The sequence below is a fragment of the Silurus meridionalis genome, chromosome 22, assembly GCF_014805685.1.
Source record: "Silurus meridionalis isolate SWU-2019-XX chromosome 22, ASM1480568v1, whole genome shotgun sequence".
In the NCBI taxonomy this organism is placed as follows: Eukaryota; Metazoa; Chordata; class Actinopteri; order Siluriformes; family Siluridae; genus Silurus; species Silurus meridionalis.
In genome coordinates, this window is record NC_060905.1 from 4,907,879 (window position 1) to 4,927,334 (window position 19,456).

The 19,456-nt window shown below is 35.4% G+C and overlaps 1 protein-coding gene across 3 annotated transcripts; it reads right to left on the reverse strand.

Annotated features, from left to right (window-relative positions):
• Window positions 1-675: 675 nt before the first annotated feature.
• icam5 (intercellular adhesion molecule 5) lies at window positions 676-19,092 on the reverse strand. Of its 3 annotated transcripts, XM_046835154.1 has the most exons (17): window positions 19,078-19,092; window positions 18,706-18,918; window positions 11,386-11,658; window positions 10,910-11,233; window positions 10,601-10,828; window positions 10,281-10,508; window positions 9,046-9,300; window positions 7,761-8,018; window positions 7,345-7,674; window positions 6,999-7,226; window positions 6,648-6,875; window positions 4,672-4,926; window positions 4,476-4,514; window positions 4,125-4,352; window positions 3,774-4,001; window positions 1,757-2,008; window positions 678-1,575 (listed from the first exon to the last, which is right to left on the reverse strand). In XM_046835154.1, exons 2-17 carry the CDS (start codon window positions 18,764-18,766, stop codon window positions 1,412-1,414), a joined length of 3,579 nt encoding a protein of 1,192 aa, XP_046691110.1. In that variant the 5' UTR covers window positions 18,767-18,918; window positions 19,078-19,092; the 3' UTR covers window positions 678-1,411. The 3 variants fall into 3 exon arrangements, with proteins under 3 accessions (XP_046691112.1, XP_046691110.1, XP_046691111.1); XM_046835155.1 differs by lacking the exons at window positions 4,476-4,514; window positions 4,672-4,926; window positions 19,078-19,092 and having other exon boundaries at window positions 680-1,575; XM_046835156.1 differs by lacking the exons at window positions 3,774-4,001; window positions 4,125-4,352; window positions 4,476-4,514; window positions 4,672-4,926; window positions 19,078-19,092 and having other exon boundaries at window positions 676-1,575.
• Window positions 19,093-19,456: the final 364 nt, after the last annotated feature.

Here is a 19,456-nt window from a genome sequence, read left to right on the forward strand (position 1 = left end):
CTAGCTTAGTCAAGTCAAAACATCAGTGAATCAAGTTCTACCCATCTAGTTAAACTTACTGTTATAGAGTCCCGTTGATATTATTTATTTCTTTTTCTTCTTCTTCTTTCGGCTGCTCCCCTTAGGGGTTGCCATAGTGGATCATCCATCTCCAAATCACTCTGTCCTCTACATTTGCCCCTTTTAAACTGACCCCCTGCAAGTCTTCTCTCACCACATCCATAAATCTCCTCCTTGGCCTTCCTCTTTTCCTCCTGCCTGGCTGTTTAATCCTCAGATATAATATCCTCATGTCCCTCCTCTGCACATGACCAGTTCATCTCAATCACACCTCTCTCACCTTGTCTCTAAAACATATGTGTTCGGTTCTTCTAATAAACTTCTTTCTGATCTTTTCCATCCTCATCAATCTCAATAAAAACTCAGCATCTTCAACTCTGCCTCCTACCTACCTTTTGTCAATGCAATTACTTATAATCATTTATATTTTAATAATATGAAATATTAGTGTTTAATATGCTTTAGATAAGTAAATCAAAGAATAAACAAAAAGATTGATCTATGCACAAGTTTTATTTCTATTAACTATGATTTTATTTTAAACACTACAACTACAAACTAAAGTATATAAATATGTATATAAAAAAATAAAGTAAAAACCTAGATATAATACTACTAATAACTTAGAAATTGTACTATGAAATGTGCAACGATAGACAAGAAGTTGCAACTATGAGCTAGAAATAAAACCGTGGACTTGAAAACAATATGAAAATATGCAATTGTTAAAGTGACTAGAATACATTTCAATCTCAATAAAAAAGTACAAAGTAATAACCAAAAGGCCTTGTGTAGAGTAAGTACAAGAACTTGATAGTAGTTTATACCACGACATCTGTCGTTTAACAAAGCAAAATGTATTTTCTCACATATCACTCCCAATCATGAGTTATTACTTACTGGCTCATTTGCAGTACTTGATCATGATCTTAATAATAAACACAGATTGTCCTGTTTTCTAAAGCTCAAGTGCACACAAAAATGCATGTAAATTCATGCAGTGTGCCTTGGGATGTACACACACACACACACACACACACACACACACACACACACACACATATATATATAAAATGTAGTAATGTAGTTTTTATTGGTTGGTATTTGTTATGGATATGTATATAGTTTTTTTTTACAAGAGACCACTAAAGCATTAACACCGAATATACAAAGTAAAAATAAATTTATAAGTAAGGAATTATACACAAATACAGTATGCGTGATGTTTATCACATGGCGAATGTCCAGATATTTTTCGAAAATGCACAGTGATTTTTTTTATTTTGGAGGTTTCCCTATATAAATGTTTATACACAAATGTGTATCCTATTCTAAAATCTCAGTGTTCCCTTTATTTAGAAGTATTCAATAGTGACATAGTAATTGCACAATTTGGCTGTATGTCGTACTTTCCAGATCTTCTCTTTTTGATACATAAGTAAATTATAATACAAATAATAATAATAATAATGATTATAATAAGTGATATGATTATTATCGTTGAAAACTGGTGTTCTGAAAAGAAAAAGAAAAAAACATTTAATTAATCAATACTGCATCCTACATATTTCATTGTTTTTTTTTATTTATTTTTTTATTTATAAACGTATACAAGTAAAACTGAAACATTTCTTTATGTTAATTAACTATGATGACATTTTCTATGCTACATTTACACTAGTGACATCAGTCTTACCTTTTATCTCCAGTGAGACTGTCGCTGTTTGGCTTCCAAGTTTATTAGTAGCAGTGCATGTGTATTGACCACGATGATCAGACTCAGCCTTAGTGATTTTTAGAATTGCCTGACGACTCCAGTTGGTCTTAAACTGATTTCGAAAGCTCCACCTCACTTCAGGCTCTGGATTCCCTATTGCGGTACAGTTCAGCGACACATCATTGCCTGTCTTTACTTCTAATGTCTTGGCTAGCTGAATCTCTGGACCATCTATGGAGAAAGGTTGATACTGAAAATGTTAATATCACAGAACCAAAAAGGGACGTTTTTCTAGCTCATGAAATGAAAACTAACAATCACATACTCACACATTCACACGTTCCAAACGAGTCACATATAATTTGTTCTTCTCAAACACTACTACTGAAGCTGCATTTATATAAAGGACATGCTAAGATATAAAGAATATAGACCAAATGGACCATGCTCCTATGAAGGGCTAAAATACTAATTTGATTGAGATTTGTGGGCTGGGAATAAATGTTGCATTTGTACCAAACATTATATTAAAATTAAAGTTGCTATGACATCTCTCATTTATGATTTTATATTTCAAAATAAATAAATAGGACACCATTACTCTGTAATCAGCTTAACTTATGCAGTTAATTCAGAGGTGGCAAAAGTAGACACATACTTCACTTAAGTAGAAGTACAGATGTTTATGTCTTAAAATACTCTGGTAAAAGTTGAAGTTCTGACTGACCTTTTTTGTTAATTTAAAGTAAAGAAGTTTGGGCTCTGACATGTACTTAAGCAAAAAGTAGCCATTATTACTACATGTTTTAGTGTCATGCTGGTAACTGGACGTCATGTCATATTAATATTAGGGCTGTCAATCAATGTTCTCAGTCATGTTTACATCACTGACTCCCTCTGTCTCATACAAGTTAACCACAAACTTCTTGTTGCCTTCTACCTGCTCATTGTTATGTTCGTAAACTAGTCTACATCTGTGGTGTGTGAAAGCCAGGAAATGATACACCAGTGGTAGATTGAAAAAGCCACGTAATGACAGGAAATATGTTGATGGCCTGAAGTGCGCAGTAAGATAAAAAAACATTGACGTTTCACCAAACTGATTAAAACTAAACTAAAGAGTCTGTTCTGAAAATGTAAGAAGTAGAAAGTACAAATATTTGTGTACAAATGAAATGAGTGAAAGTAAAAAGTTAAAAATAAAAATAAATAGTGAAGTAAAGTACTAATAACAGAAAAATAAGTACAGCAACAAAGTATTTGTACTTCACTATTTCCCACCTCTGGGTTACTTCAGGTACGAGAAACATGAATTTGCTCCTAATTTTTCAAAAGCCTCTCAAAATTTCTAATATATGTCATGGTGCACCATTTCAAAGGTACCTGTGGGCCCTAGTTTGGGCATCACTGATGTACAAGTTCTTTTTAGAAGCCTTACTAAATTTGTAAAAACACAATGTCAACTGAATGTTAAAACTAAACCTAATGTTTCAATTCATGTTAAAGAAAAGTCTTGTTCTAGTGTTCTTGCATGATTCCTATAATTTAAACACAGCTTTAGCCTTTAATTGTTTCTTCAATTATGTTAAAATGTATTAAATCAATGGTTTTGTCCTGTGATTAAGTGTAAACTAAAGACAGAGTATTCTGACCTTTGCAAGCACAAGTACATAAAAATGCAGGACGATGGTGTTTTAACTCTTCTCCATTTTATTTTTTAATATCTCTGCTTTTCTAATTTCTCTTCCACAAGCCAATCTAAAAATCTTGAAACGTCTTTCATGTGGATGTCTAAATTTGTCTTACACATTTTCGTGTTAAAAAAATTAATGATGAGTTGTTATTATAGTAATCGTAATATTTGAAAATAAACATATTATTATAAACCTGTGATTTGCAACCAGAACCTTTTTTAATTAGACCCACTGATTAGGCATTTCCGACTAATAAAATCTTAAAATAAAACTTCACTGTGGTATAAAGTAAACATACTCACACAGAACATTAACTGTAAGATCGTGTTGTGCAGTTCCATGCTTGTTCATGGCTGTTAGCACATATGACCCGCTATCATTCCTTGTGAAATTATGAACAGCGTTCACAATTTTTCCATCTTTTATCCAAGTGACGCTTGCTTTAGGAGAAGCCATCACCAAGCATTTGGCCAAGGAAATATAATTCTCGCTTCCCTCATATTCTTTAGGACAATCAAATATCGGAGTATCTGAAAAGAATAGCGACTTCTATCAGATTCGATCAATTCAGAGACTGCTATTAAATTTAATCACTCTATAATCATATAACAACTGATGACATCTAAATCGAATATTTAAGCTTTTCCACTTACACTCCACTGTGATGTTTGTGGTACAGGATGATTTTCCCATCACATTAGAGGCAACAAATGTATACTGGCCCGAGTCATTTCTGCCGAGACGCATATCAGAGCTGAGCTGTGCTTCATCTCGATACCAGGTGATGTTTGGAGAGGGGTTTCCCGAAAGATTATAAGGATAAGATTTCAAGGAAGTATTTATCATAGGTGACCAAGCTGAACAGCTTATTACAGGTTTGTCTAAAAAAAAAAAATATTAAAGACGTTTTTTTTTCTAAAACAAATAAATGGCTTGAAAAAAAAGCACTATTAAAATTAGCTGTTAAAGAAATCTAAAGCCTAAAGAGTTTATGAAACACTCACAGTGCACTGTAATGGTGAGAGGATCTGATGGGGGATACCCTGGAAGTTCAGTTTTGTTTTGTTTTTAATCAGATTAATCGGGTTGGGAATGAATCGATTAATCGATGGTTAAAATCATTGTTAGCTATCCATATATATAGAAATTATGATTTGCAAACACCCTTGAATTCATATACATCAGTGACATCAGGCTAACCTTCTACAATCAGTGAGACTTTCCTTGTGTCGTTCCCGAGGGAATTTGTAGCAGTGCATGTATATACACCAGCGTCAGTCAAAGAGACTTGAACAATAGTCAATGTTGTTTGCTGCCTCCCAGTGGCCTTAATTTGACTTTGAACGCTCCAGTTCAGCTCAGGTTCTGGATTTCCCTTAGCAGTGCAATTGAGAAACACTTTGCTGCCTTCCTTCACTTTCACCACTTCTTTGTCTGGCTCAATTTCTGGGGCATCTGTGGCAAAGGTTTGCATAAGTAACTCTCTGAGATTATGCCAAAAATTCAGCTGTAAATTTATGGAAGTCCAAAAGAGGCCATGCAGTACAATATATAGTAACTGGAGGTCATGTCATATTAATATTAGGGCTGACAAGCGATTAAAATTTTTAATCGTGATTACTGGCATGATTGTCATGAGTTAACTTTGACATTAAAGAAAACTTATTTGTACATTTTTATCTGTTGTAAATGTACCTAAAAGTTATACTTTTCAAGTTTTTGATACTCTAATTAACAAGGCCATGGACAAATATAGAAGCTTTATGTATGTTTATTATTAGTGAAACCAAACTCAACATAGAGCATAAAGACAAAATATTCTTGTAAATGTTTTAAAGTAATTATGGTGTTTTAAATTTATGTAAATATCAGGTCACCGAACAGAACCTTTGCTATGTTTCCACATGGATGGTTAATTAGGTGATACCAGAGAAACCTAATAAATGAATACAGTAATCCACCATATAGAACACACGCAGAAAAAAGAGGATGATGATGATGATCAGGTGATCAGGAATGTCTCTGTTCTCAGTCATGTTTACATCACTGACTCCCTCTGTCTCATACACGTTAACCACAAACCTCTTGTTGCCTTCTACCTGCTCATTGTTATGTTCGTAAACTAGTCTACATCTGTGGTGTGTGAAAGCCAGGAAATGATACACCAGTGGTAGATTGAAAAAGCCACGTAATGACAGGAAATATGTTGATGGCCTGAAGTGCGCAGTAAGATAAAAAAACATCGACGTTTCACCAAACTGATTAAAACTAAACTAAAGAGTCTGTTCTGAAAATGTAAGAAGTAGAAAGTACAAATATTTGTGTACAAATGAAATGAGTGAAAGTTAAAAGTTAAAAATAAAAATAAATAGTGAAGTAAAGTACTAATAACAGAAAAATAAGTACAGCAACAAAGTATTTGTACTTCACTATTTCCCACCTCTGGGTTACTTAAGGTACGAGAAACATGAATTTGCTCCTAATTTTTCAAAAGCCTCTCAAAATTTCTAATATATATGTCATGGTGCACCATTTCAAAGGTACCTGTGGGCCCTAGTTTGGGCATCACTGATGTACAACTTCTTTTTAGAAGCCTTACTAAATTTGTAAAAACACAATGTCAACTGAATGTTAAAACTAAACCTAATGTTTCAATTCATGTTAAAGAAAAGTCTTGTTCTAGTGTTCTTGCATGATTCCTATAATTTAAACACAGCTTTAGCCTTTAATTGTTTCTTCAATTATGTTAAAATGTATTAAATCAATGGTTTTGTCCTGTGATTAAGTGTAAACTAAAGACAGAGTATTCTGACCTTTGCAAGCACAAGTACATAAAAATGCAGGACGATGGTGTTTTAACTCTTCTCCATTTTATTTTTTAATATCTCTGCTTTTCTAATTTCTCTTCCACAAGCCAATCTAAAAATCTTCAAACATCTTTCATTTGAATGTCTAAATGTGTCCTACACCTCTTTATGTTAAAAAAATTAATGATGCCATCCCTGTGCCTGTGATTGAGTTGTTACTATAGTAATCGTAATATTTTAAAATTAACATTATTATAAATCTGTGATTTGCAACCAGAACCTTTTTTAATTAGACCCACTGATTAGGCATTTCCGACTAATAAAATCTTAAAATAAAACTTCACTGTGGTATAAAGTAAACATACTCACACAGAACATTAACTGTAAGATCGTGTTGTGCAGTTCCATGCTTGTTCATGGCTGTTAGCACATATGACCCGCTATCATTCCTTGTGAAATTATGAACAGCGCTCACAATTATTCCATCTTTTTTCCAAGTGACGCTTGCTTTAGGAGAAGCCATCACCAAGCAATCGGCCAAGGAAATGTAATTCTCTCTTCCCTCATATTCGTTAGGACACTCAAATATCGGAGCATCTGAAAAGAACAGAGACTTCTGTCAGATTCAATCAATTCAGAGACTGCTATTAAATTTAATCACTCTATAATCATATAACAACTGATGACATCTAAATCGAATATTTAAGCTTTTCCACTTACACTCCACTGTGATGTTTGTGGTACAGGATGATTTTCCAATCACATTAGAGGCAACAAATGTATACTGGCCCGAGTCATTTCTGCCGAGACGCATATCAGAGCTGAGCTGTGCTTCATCTCGATACCAGGTGATGTTTGGAGAGGGGTTTCCCAGAACATTATAAGGATAAGATTTCAAGGGAGTATTTATCATAGGTGACCAAGCTGAACAGCTTATTACAGGTTTGTCTGAAAAATAAATATTAAAGACGTTTTTTTCTAAAACAAATAAATGGCTTGAAAAAAAGCACGATTAAAATTTGCTGTTAAACAAATCTAAAGCCTAAAGAGTTTATGAAATACTCACAGTGCACTGTAATGCTGAGAGGATCTGATGTCCCTCTAGGAGGAGGTTGAGGTCCTTCTGGTCCCAGTTTCAGCTCTGCCTCACATCTATACTGAACTCCATCATCACCTCTTTGTGTGGAGACCTGAAGTGTCATTGTTTTATTAACTGGAGTTTTGGTCTCATCAGTAAAGCTGTCACTGTGCACTAGCTGTTGTCCTTTGTACCAGTTCACATTAAGAAAACGAACAGGAGCAACATTCTGAACATCACACTGGAGCTCGTACTGTCTGCCTTCAATCATCGGCCCTGTGTGACTCACAGTACTGATAGACACCAGGTCTGGATGCTCTGTGGGAAAAGAGCAAAAGTTTTCAAAGTATCATATATCACACTTTGTACAGCGCATCAAAGACTAAAGGTAAGAAACCACTCACTGTAAACAGTAACTTGGAGCTCGAGCTGCCACTGCTTGTCTGGGTCTGTAATGACGTAGCAGAATGGTTTTATGTCCCAGTGTGTGAGACTCTCTACCATCCAGGTGAGGGACTGGACATTATCCACCATGTCTACTACTCCCTGTGATGCCTCCCAGCCCATGCCAAGGTGAGTGGAGTTTATGGAACAGTTAGCTGAAGCCAATGCACCAAACTCCACCACTAATTTATCAGGCTGAATTTTAATGGGATTATCACCTGCAAAAACATATTACTCCATTTACATCAGTTTTATGTTACCAGAGAAACATACTTATTCAACATTTTGAAAAATATCAAACATTAAAAAAGGTTTATTACATTTTATGATATGGATTTAAGTCTAACCTACACCTGGGTGTTGTTTACACTTGTGTGGAATTGGTTTGTATATGTTTATTTTCAATTTAGGCAGTAAGTTCTTCAAAATTCATTGGTTTCTTCAAGTCTGCCAAAATTACACCAGTAAGTGTACTGGGGATTTAAAAATGTCCCCAAATATGGTATAAATATTATAAGACCCTAACAAGAATGAAATAAAGATGAATTAATAAACATATACGTTCATATACGTAGGTTCAGATTCTTTTCCAAGCATATTGATTTACAGCTCTAAAGTGCTATAAAGTCACAGATCTATATACAGTAGTTATGATAAACAGACGTCTTCTGTTTTCAGATGTGATTTACTGCGGCTTTACTACGTTCAAATGCTGTTTTTAATGTTTGTAGGTTTAATTTCTTAATTTAATATCTACACAACTAAACAAAATGTCTGTGCATTTTCAAAACAATGTTGTATTATGTTTTATATAGATGTTTTAAGCATGGTTGTCAACTTGCCATCTGCAATTATGATTAAAAACAACACAAAATGTTGATATACACAAATCGCTTCACCTTGCATACTCAAATGCTTTTTTTTCTTTTTTTCTTTCTTTTTTAACAGAAAGAAGAAACCCAGCATGAGTAAAATTGTTCAAGGAGAAATCCCTCATGCAATCCTAAACAAGCATCAGTTTAAGCTTAAAAATTCTAAATTAAAGATAGTTAAACTCATTTTGCATTTTTTTAAAGTATACCTTTATACATAAATACCCTGGAAGTTCAGTTTTGTTTTGTTTTTTAATCCGATTAATCGGGTTGAAATGAACCGATGGTTAAAATCATTGTTAGTTGCCTATGTATAGAAATTATGATTTGCAAACACCCTTGAATTCATATACATCAGTGACATCAGACTAACCTTCTACAATCAGTGAGACTTTCCTTGTGTCGTTCCCGAGGGAATTTGTAGCAGTGCATGTATATACACCAGCATCAGCCAAAGAGACTTGAAAAAAAGTCAGTGTTGTTTGCTGCCTCCCAGTGGCCTTGATTTGACTTTGAACGCTCCAGTTCAGCTCAGGTTCTGGATTTCCCTCAGCAGTGCAATTGAGAAACACTTTGCTGCCTTCCTTCACTTTCACCACTTCTTTGTCTGGCTCAATTTTTGGGGCATCTGTGGCAAAGGTTTGCATAAGTAACTCTCTGAGATTATGCCAAAAATGCAGCTGTAATTTTATGAAAGTCCAAAAGAGGCCATGCAGTACAATATGTTTTTTTCTTTTTCTTTCATGATCTCGACATAAAGAATATTGTTTCCTCGTGATCAGTACTAAATATTTCTGTGTATTCGTCAAAAGAGCATGTTCTACAGGCAGCACCATGGACCATTTTTGGATGCTGAGATTCTGTGACCGTCGTATGTTCTTACGCTAGAGGGCGCTGTTGCTAAAAATGCAGCTTAAAATATATTATCTAGCGAAGTTCGCCACGCAAACAGCGTAAATTAAAACATCGGCATCCACTGTTCATTAAATGTTATTGCGAGAACACGCAGTTAGCAGTCTAAATTAGCAGTCTAAAGCACCCGCATCAGACTACATGTAATTTTATTAGCCTTGATTAATAATTAACAAGCTGGTTAAAAAAATTGAAAAAGCATTTGAATAGCTTTGTTTTTTTTTTTAAGTACTGTAAATGAGTCTTTTATTAGCAGTTAATGACGCATCCATCTGTTTCTCTGCAGCGCGACAAACTGTTCTCCAAGCGCGTTCAAGATAACGTGCACGGCACCAGGCGCGTTCTCACGTCAACATTTAATGAACAGTGGACACTGATGTGAATACAATGTTTGTTATGTGATCATGAGAAAATTAAGTCATGATCTCGACAAAACAACTTTCATTATGACGAGATCACGACTTAATTTTCTCGTGATTTTCACATAACATTGCATCCACGTTTTCTAGTGATTTCAACAAAACGAGAAAACAAACAAAAAAATATTGAAATGCATGGTCTCTTACAGTTTTTACACAAACAGTAGTACGCACCTCATTATTAGTGTATAATCGAATTTGTCTATAAAAATTTCCCTATATCTTCTGTCTTTCAACATATAAGTACACTGTAAAATAATACAGAAAACATACTCACACAGAACATTAACTGTAAGATTGTGTTGTGCACTTCCATGCTGGTTCATGGCTTTTATTACATATGACCCGCTATCTCCCCTTGTGAGATTATGAAGAGAGTTTACTATTTTTCCATCTTTTTCCCAGGTGATATTTGCTTCAGGAGAAGCTTTAGCCAAGCATTCATCTTTAAAAATACCATTCTCTTTTACCTCATAGGTACCAGAACAATTAAATATAGGAGCATCTAAAAAGAACAGAGACTGCCATCAGTATCAAAATCAATCAATCTGTAATCATAAAAGAACTAATGATATCCAAATCCGCTTTTCCACTTACACTCTACTCTGATGTTTGTGGTACAGGATGTTTCTCCCATCAAATTAGAGGCAACTATTTTATACTGTCCCGAGTCATTTTCTCCGAGACGCATATCAGAGTTGAGCTGTGCTTTATCTCGATACCAGGTGATGTTTGGAGATGGGTTTCCCGAAAGATTATAAGGATAAGATTTCAAGGAAGTATTTATCATAGGTGACCAAGCTGAACAGCTTATTACAGGTTTGTCTGAAAATAAACATAAACCAATGTAAGAAAATATGTTTTGTCATACATATGTCAAGTTTAAAGTACCTCTGAGACACTCACTGTGAACTGAAATCTGGAGAAGATTTGATTCCACCATTGGAAAAGATAGGATTCTCAGTTTCAGCTTTGCTGCACACCTGTATTGAACATTCTCTTCATCTTTGCCGACGCTGATCCTCAGTGTAACAGTCTTATTACTAGGGGTTTTGGTAGAAAAATTTCCAAAACCTCTGTTTTTCACAGGCTCGCCCCCCTTGTACCAGAAAACAGCAAGGACGTGCACAGGTGCAAAATTCTGAATATCACACTGGAGATCGTATTTTTTACCTCCAATCAGTGGCCCTGTATGATCCACAACGCTGATAGACACTTGGTCTGGAAGCTCTGCACACAAGATAAATGATCTACTTTTAACCTATATACCATATATTATATTTGAAATATGCAATTATTTGTGGTTTACATATTAACTCAAAGATCAACTTAAGTTTGCTCACTAGTACATCGCATCAGTAAATCATCACTTTTATACTTACTGTAAACGATAACTGGGAGAGATTTGGCGCATTCTTCACCATCCACCATCATGGAGCACACAGGCTCTATTTCCCAGTCAGTCAGATTCTCTGTTTCCCAGGTGACATTCTGTTTATCAGAACTCAACACATGTTGTTCCTGTGAAACTCTCCAGCTCAGATTATCTGAGTTGGTGAGGGAATGGCAGTTCACCGAGACAGGATCTCCATATTGTACCACCAGCTCAGGAGGGTCCAGCACAAGAAGAGAGCAATTGTTGGATTGTGCTATTGCTGGGATTCATACAAACACAATGTGCACTTAGTTTAAACAACAACATCAAGCTTGTTTTAATAATAAAATAAATTAAATTAAAACAAGATATTAGTATAGATGTGACAAATGTCCTGGCTCCCCATGCAATTCGAGCTATATTTTCTTTGATGATCATCCTGAAGTACTGAAACAGTAGTATGTGGACTGAAATCAGTTTAATTATTAAAACTGGAAAAGTAACAAATCGTGATCTTTTGTTTATATGTCATTTATTAAATAATTGAACTTGTTATACTTCCTGAAAAGTAACTCATGAATAAATTCCTGGACAAAAAGCAGTCATTTACTGTATGTTATTCAATTCAAGACACTTATTAACCGCTGTATGTATCATATTTTTGCATGAATACATTCAAATAGGGGACATAACAAGGGGACATAACAGGGAAATATAGGGTAATATATAATATTTGAATCTAAGAAAATATTATTTTCTTTAAGCAAAAAAAATATTCAATGTTTGATACATTAGTCAAGAACATTTGTTAACATAAATTGGAAACCAAACTTACCCACTTTATAATATTTCATTACTAACAATTAACTAATTATTAATAGTCAAGGATAAAACTGAGGACTGAGACCTTTTGTTAGCATGGCTTTTTATGTGACTATAAAAAGCCTATGTGACACCTTGCTCTTTTATAAGACCCATGTGACCACAATTAAACTCAGTGGCCAGAGTAAAACTGTAAATGAAATGAAAAAAATATATAGAAAATCAATAATTAATTTAACACGCAAATTGTATGCAGATAAATCGCTACCTCAAAAGGAAGTTAGAAACATTCTTAATGCAGCGCATGTAATGCTAATCAGCAATAACAAACATATTTGGTCCTATCACATTTAACTAAACATACTCTATTGCAATATAAACTAAACAGATTAATTATTAAAATAAACTTACAGACAATGCTTTCGATAGGATTCAGAAGAAGGATCAATTTAAACGTGACATGCCAAGCACTTGCTGCACCACGAGTTCGTTGCTTCCTATTTTCTATTACCAGGTTTGCGGTAACACAAAATAAGTCCTCACATAAGACTTACACAATAGCGGCAGGCAAAAATAAAACTTATACAGAACGTTAAAGGTTCATGAGAAATATAATATTAATTAATTTAAATATCTATCACAAAATGTACACAGCCTCTAACTGAGGCAGAACACTCCACGCCTGGCATTATTAATACCATTCTAACAGTTTGTGGTTAATCTTACTTAGTCTTCCTTGGCTAGCAGTAAAATCACATCAGAAATGGGCCTTCAGAATGATTTCACGTTACTGCCTGAGGTTGTCCTAACCTCTACCTTGCGGACCTTTCTGTCATTGCTCGGGAAGACGGATGTGATTAATCCCAAAGGCCAGTCGTTTTTTGGTAACTGAATTTGCTTTAATAGCACAATATCTCCAGGGTGCAGATTTCGGTGAATCTCATGCCATTTGCGTCAAGGTTGGAGTGTACTGATGTATTATTTTCAAGAGGTTTTTTTAGTGTAGCTCTCCAATGGAACAGGTACTCCAGGCTTCTGGGTTAAGAGCGTTGCTGGAGTGAGTATGCATGGAGAATACGGATCTACCGAGACAGGAACCAAAGGTCTAGCATTCATGATTGCTGACACCTTTGCCATCAGAGTGCAAAGTACCTCATGAGTTGAGTGAGAGTGTTTTTTTCTGCAACAGCATACCATCTAGAATCCTGCAGGTTACACTGATCATGCATTCCCATGCTCCGCCCATGTGGGAAGTGTGTGGAGGATTAAATTCCCAAGTACAGCTATTCTCATCGAGGTATTTCAGAAGACTTGTCTGTTTTTCTTTTGCTGGTTGCATGCCCAGTTCTTGACTTGCTCCAATAAAGTTGGTTTCCCTGTCTGATCTAAGCTGTTTTGATGGTCCTCTCACAGCAAAAAACCTTCAGCAGCGCATTGATGCAACTGGCAGTGTTCATAGACTCTATTAACTCTATGTGTACTGCTAGTGTACTCATACATGTGAAGAGTATAGCCGACCTTTTATTTTTAACTACACCGCCTCTGGTGCGTCGAGTGACCACTGTCCATGGACCAAAAACATCTAACCCTACGTATGGAAATAGAGGAGATGTACTGAGGTGCTCAGCCAATCTTAGGTGTTTTTAGCTCTGTGTTTTGGGTCATTATCCTGTTGGGAGACCAATGACCTGCAATTGAGACAAAGCTTTCTGACACTAGGAAGCACATTTTGCTTCAGAATGCCTTGCTAGACTTGAGATTTCATTGCACCCTGCCAGATGCAGTAAAACAGCACCAGAACATAACTAAGCCTCCTCTATGTTTCACGGTAGGTACAGTGTTGTTTTCTTTATATGCATAATTTTTTGGGTCTCTGAACATACAGCTAATGTGACTTGTCAGAAAGGTCCACTTTGTCTCGCCAGTGCTTCAAAAGGAAATTCTCCCAGAAGCATTATGGCTTGTCAATATGCATTTTGGCAAATTCCAGTCTCGCTTTTTTATGTTTTCCTTACAACAGTGGAGTCCCCCTCGACCGTCTTCCATTAAGTCCACATTGGCTCAAACAGAGACAGCTGGCGAGATCTGCCACTGATGTACCTTGACCTTGGAGTACACCTCTAATCTCTTGAAATTGTTCTGGACTCTTTGGTTACCATTCATATTATCCGTCTCTTTAATTTGTCATCTATTTTCCTCTTGTGGCCACATACAGGGAGGTTGGCTGCAGTTCCATGGACTTTCGATGTGTAACTGTAGTCACAGGAACATCAAGCTGCTTAAAAATGGCCTTATGGACTATAACTTTTCTTCTGATCTCCTAAAACAACTCTCTCCTTAGCTTTCTATGGTCTATGTTCAGTGTGGTTCACTTCATGATACCAAACAGCACAGTAACGACTTTTCACCCTTTAAATACGCAGACTGACTGATTAAAATTTTTAAGACACCTGTGATGCTAATTACAGTACACAATTTGGTTAAACATGTTCCTATGGTCAAAATATTTCAAATATTTTATAGGGGTACCTAAACTTTGTTTTTTAAATGCTACAGTTGAACTAATTTTATGAGTTAATTTTCAGTAAATTCTATTTATTATTACATTTTGTTACATTCCAAGTTATTTTAGTAGACAGTGTGGGTTTTTCTTTCTTTAAATGGAAGGGTGCCAACAATTTTGTCCAAACTTATATATACACTGGAGATCAAAATTAAAGAACAATTTATAAACAATTGAACAATTCTGAAATAATGTCATCTTCACTGCTCAACAGTTGAAGGAGTTTTTGTCCTGTCTATACCATGCTACCAGAACACCTTTTCCACAAAATAACTAAGGCATTTAAAAAAAAAAAACATTATTTTGCAGAAAACACACTGATCAAAATTAGAGAACACTTTCAGATACCTCCCAGTTATTGGTGTTAATCTGGTACCTGGTGCTAATTTCCTTGATTATCTGTCAACCCCTATTTAACTGGCAGCCTAACTTCCAGTTTCACTGACTCTGCAAGATGGTGGGCCGTTCTAAAGTGACTGAAAGCATCCGGCCGCAGATTGTCCAGATGAAGGCCAAAGGGATGACCCTATCAGCCATAGCAAGACAAGTTGGTCGTTCCAAATCTGTGATTTCAAGAATATTGAATCTTTACAACATCACAAACTCATTCAAGTCCGCCAAGAAGGCTGTTCGTCCACAGAAGACAAATACAAGAGAGGACAGGATACTGCGGAGGATCTCAATGGGCAATCGTTTCCACACGGCAGCTGGAATTGCTCACCAGTTCAGCGCTAAACAGGGTAAGGATCTGTCTCGTCATACAGTGTCTCGACGTTTAAGAGCATTTGGACTGAAAGCCCACTCTGCAGTGACCAAACATCTCATTAGCAGAAAGAATCAAAAGGCTAGACTAAGCTTTGCTGAGGAGCATGTTGTGTGGACAGAGGAGAACTGGTCCAAAGTTCACTTCAGTGTTGAAAGCAAGTTTAATTTATTTGGGTCCGATGGGAAACATTATGTTCAGCGACAAACTGGAGAAAGACTGAACCGAAAGTGTGTAAAGAAGTCAGTGAAAAGTGGAGGAGGAAGTGTCATGGTTTGGGGCATGTTTTCTGCAGCAGGAGTTGGGCCTCTTATACAGCTACATGGCAGAGTGAATGCAAATGTTTATCAGAACCTTCTTTAACAACATATGGTTCCTTCCCTGCATTCATCACCCAATCAGCCCACAGTGTTCATGCAGGACAACGCTCCATGTCACACAGCAAAACGGGTAAAGCAGTTCCTTGAAACTGAAAACATTGAAATAATGACATGGCCTGCCCAGAGTCCTGATCTCAACCCAATAGAGAACCTCTGGAAAATCCTTGGCGACAAAGTTATGGCCAAGAAACCCACTACAGTCACAGAACTGTGGAGGAGAGTGGAAAAAGAATGGACTAAAATCACACCAGAGCAGTGTGAGAGACTAGTGCTGTCCTGTGGCCGCAGATGTGCTGAAGTCATTCAGAGCAGAGGCCTGTACACTTCCTACTAATTGCTGACTGTTGTAACCTTCAGAAAAGTTTGTTGTAATCTTTTTTCATGCTACAGTCATTGTTGTTCTCTAATTTTGATCAGTGTGTTTTCTGCAAAATAATGGTTTTTTTTTTAAATGCCTTAGTTATTTTGTGGAAAAGGTGTTCTGGTAGCATGGTATAGACAGGACAAAAACTCCTTCAACTGTTGAGCAGTGAAGATGACATCACAGATGACATTATTTCAAAATTGTTAAATTTTTTATAAATTGTTCTTTAATTTTGATCGCCAGTGTGTATATATAAATATTAGGGCTGCAACAATTAATCATTAAAATCATTTTGTTTTAGAAGTTTGCTAAAACGCACTGTTTTTAAATTAAATTTTGCAACAAATAATATTATAAATTGTTAAATAAATCAAACTATCAGCCAGTTATCCTGGACATAACACTGCACCTCCCTAAAGCGATTGTTATTATTGTAGACTTGTATGAAACTAAGACACGCCTCTGTGTTACAGAAACGAAAGGTCTTAGTGTGACTTTTTTGACCCCAGTCTCTCATTTGTAGCTCATATAAATAATATTACTAGTATAGCTTTTTTATCCCAGAAATATTGCAAAAAAAAAAAATATTTACTACCTAATGCAGAAAACCTGGTTTATGCTAACTTTCAGAATGGAATATAGTATGCGGTTGTATGTATGTTCCAGTAGGTGCTGTGACATTGTCTAAATAAATAGTCTAAGGTCTAACCCAAAGATATGACCACATCAACCCATCTTCTTTACACCGTATTGGCTCCAAGCGAAATTTCGCATCTCTTATAAAATACCACTAATAACCAATAAAGCTTTAAACGGTCTCACACTGCAGCAATCCCAATGGAATTTTTGGTGTTTGGTGATCCACCACACCTGCTTCAATCAAGAGTGCACTGGTTTGTGCATCCCTAATGGCTGGGTTTAAAACATGCAGAATCGTATTTAATAACTTAAATAAGGAAGACAGCTGTTAGTAAAGCTTTTTCTTTAGAAAAAAACAGATTGTTATGGAAGAGCTTTTTAATTATTGTTTTGAACCCAGAAACAGAAAACTTTTTTTTTTATTTAATTTTATTTTTGTTTTAAAGTTAAGTCTTTTTCTTAAGTAAAGGTCCAGATTTGATGAGTTTGTAGCCACAAAGTTGTCATCATTAATAGAAACAGTCATTCATTATTCACAGGATAATTTCACTTAAATACTTTGTGTAAAACTAAAAACTTTAATGAAATTAAAGATTATTCTGCAGATCCTTAAAACACTCTTTCCACAAATTATGACCTTATAATATACAGTTGTGGAAGGGTAATGACTCATAATCACACAAACTGCCCTCAAACAGAAGAGGATAGGCTCCCCTTTTCACATTGGTTCCTCTAAACTTTAGAGTCTAAAGTTTTCTTTCTTGTGTAGTCTCAGGAAGATATTCCTTGACATATTGCTCATAAGAGCAATCTATATTCTACATTCATCATTATGTTTCTTTAAAACTGCTTATATAACGCAACGCCTTTTGTGTTATATAAATAAAACTGAATGGAAAGCCACCCTACATGCACAAATCACACACAACTGTCTGACTAGCACATAGTCTACATGTCTGAAGTTTAAATATAGACAAGTCAGTATTTATTCTTCATTATAATAATTCAGCATGCAGAGAAGTTTCACCATGTTGTACGGATTTTGTTCTCCAGCTTCGAGATTCATTCTTTCTTTCTCTCTCTCTCTCTCTCTCTCTCTCTCTCTCTCTCTCTCTCTCTCACCTTCTCAATAATTTAAATGTTTTAATAGAACCAAGATACCAGATATCGGTATACACGTTTACTAAGTGACATGGTGTGGAGATACTCCCATATATGTGTGATTTCCGCTAGGGCCTATAAAGTAGCATCGTTTGCATCATATTGAAAGTAACAGCCACACCTCAGCAAAGCCTCAACTTTCCTTGCAACTGGCTCTCAAACCTACTTTAAAAGTGTTACATTTAATAAGCTGTGTCTTCTCATCTTAAACAACATACAATGATTTTTTATAATAGAAACTTGCATATATAATTAAATAAAAAATAGTACATATTATTACATGGGTAAAAGTTCAAATATGTCAGAAAGGTATCAGTTTCAACATGGCAACTGTGAACACATGTCAAATATATGAAATATGAAACATGCAATATAAAATTTAACCTCGTCGATGTGTCAAGAATTTCGCTATTAACTTTCTTTCTTCTAATTTGAGTTAGTGGTTGTATAATTTGTTGCATTCAAACAACCAACTAAGTAATAAACATTAATTGCAAAAAATAAACAACAATGTTTAATCCCATGTGCTTAAATCTACAACTTTAATTTCAGATCTGTTATGGCACCAGAGAAAAATACTCACAATACACCCAAAAATAATCTGCTGTGAACCTGATAGAAAGATGCTGACTTACCGGCATTTATGACTGTAATAAGGGCCAGGACCAGGCCAGTTCCCTGTATAAGGTACAGCATGGCCTGATTTTACCAGAAAACCCACAGGTGCCAATAATGATGATGATAATGATGACGACTACAACAATGATGATATTGATGATGATTGAAAAAAAAACGTGTTCGTACGCAGCAGTGGCTGTAGATGTGGCAAAGTGAAACGGTTCTTCTTTCTGCATCAAGCACAACCAAGAACAGAAAAAATATATGACAACAGGAAATCCTGTTAGGTGATCTAATACTGTAGGAGGAACCACGTTCTGAAGAATGGCTGCTAAGGACTTTTTTTTAGAAATAGAAATTAATATTACCTTTTAAGAAGCGCATATTACCTTTCTACAACTCTCATTTCAGATCTGCTATGGCACAAGGGAAAAATAGGCTCAATACACCTAAAATAATTAAGATAAAGTGTGTCATGTTGCACATTTTTTAAAACATTTCATAACAAGATGGAAATATTCTTTAAAATTTTTATTGTATTTTATATATTTTTTATTGACTTGTATTTTTATTTTTAAATAAATTGATTGGTTAGGTATTAAATACATTTACAGATACATATATAGATACATGCGGAAACTCTAAAGATAGATACATTGATTGCTTAAAATCTCTCTCTCTCTCTCTCTCTCTCTCTCTCTCTCTCTCTCTCTCTCTCTCTCTCTCTCTCTCTCTCTCTCTCTATATATATATATATATATATATATA

Bases quoted from the DNA above. Each gene is read 5' to 3' on its own strand.
- icam5 (XM_046835154.1), bottom strand. From the start codon at position 18,766: ATGCTGTACCTTATACAGGGAACTGGCCTGGTCCTGGCCCTTATTACA. The intron at 9,301-10,280 runs GTGAGTATGTTT...CCTTTGCCACAG, and splicing joins TCTTACAGTTAATGTTCTGT to ATGCCCCAAAAATTGAGCCA. The intron at 6,876-6,998 runs GTAAGTGGAAAA...TGTTCTTTTCAG, and splicing joins CACAAACATCACAGTGGAGT to ATGCTCCGATATTTGAGTGT.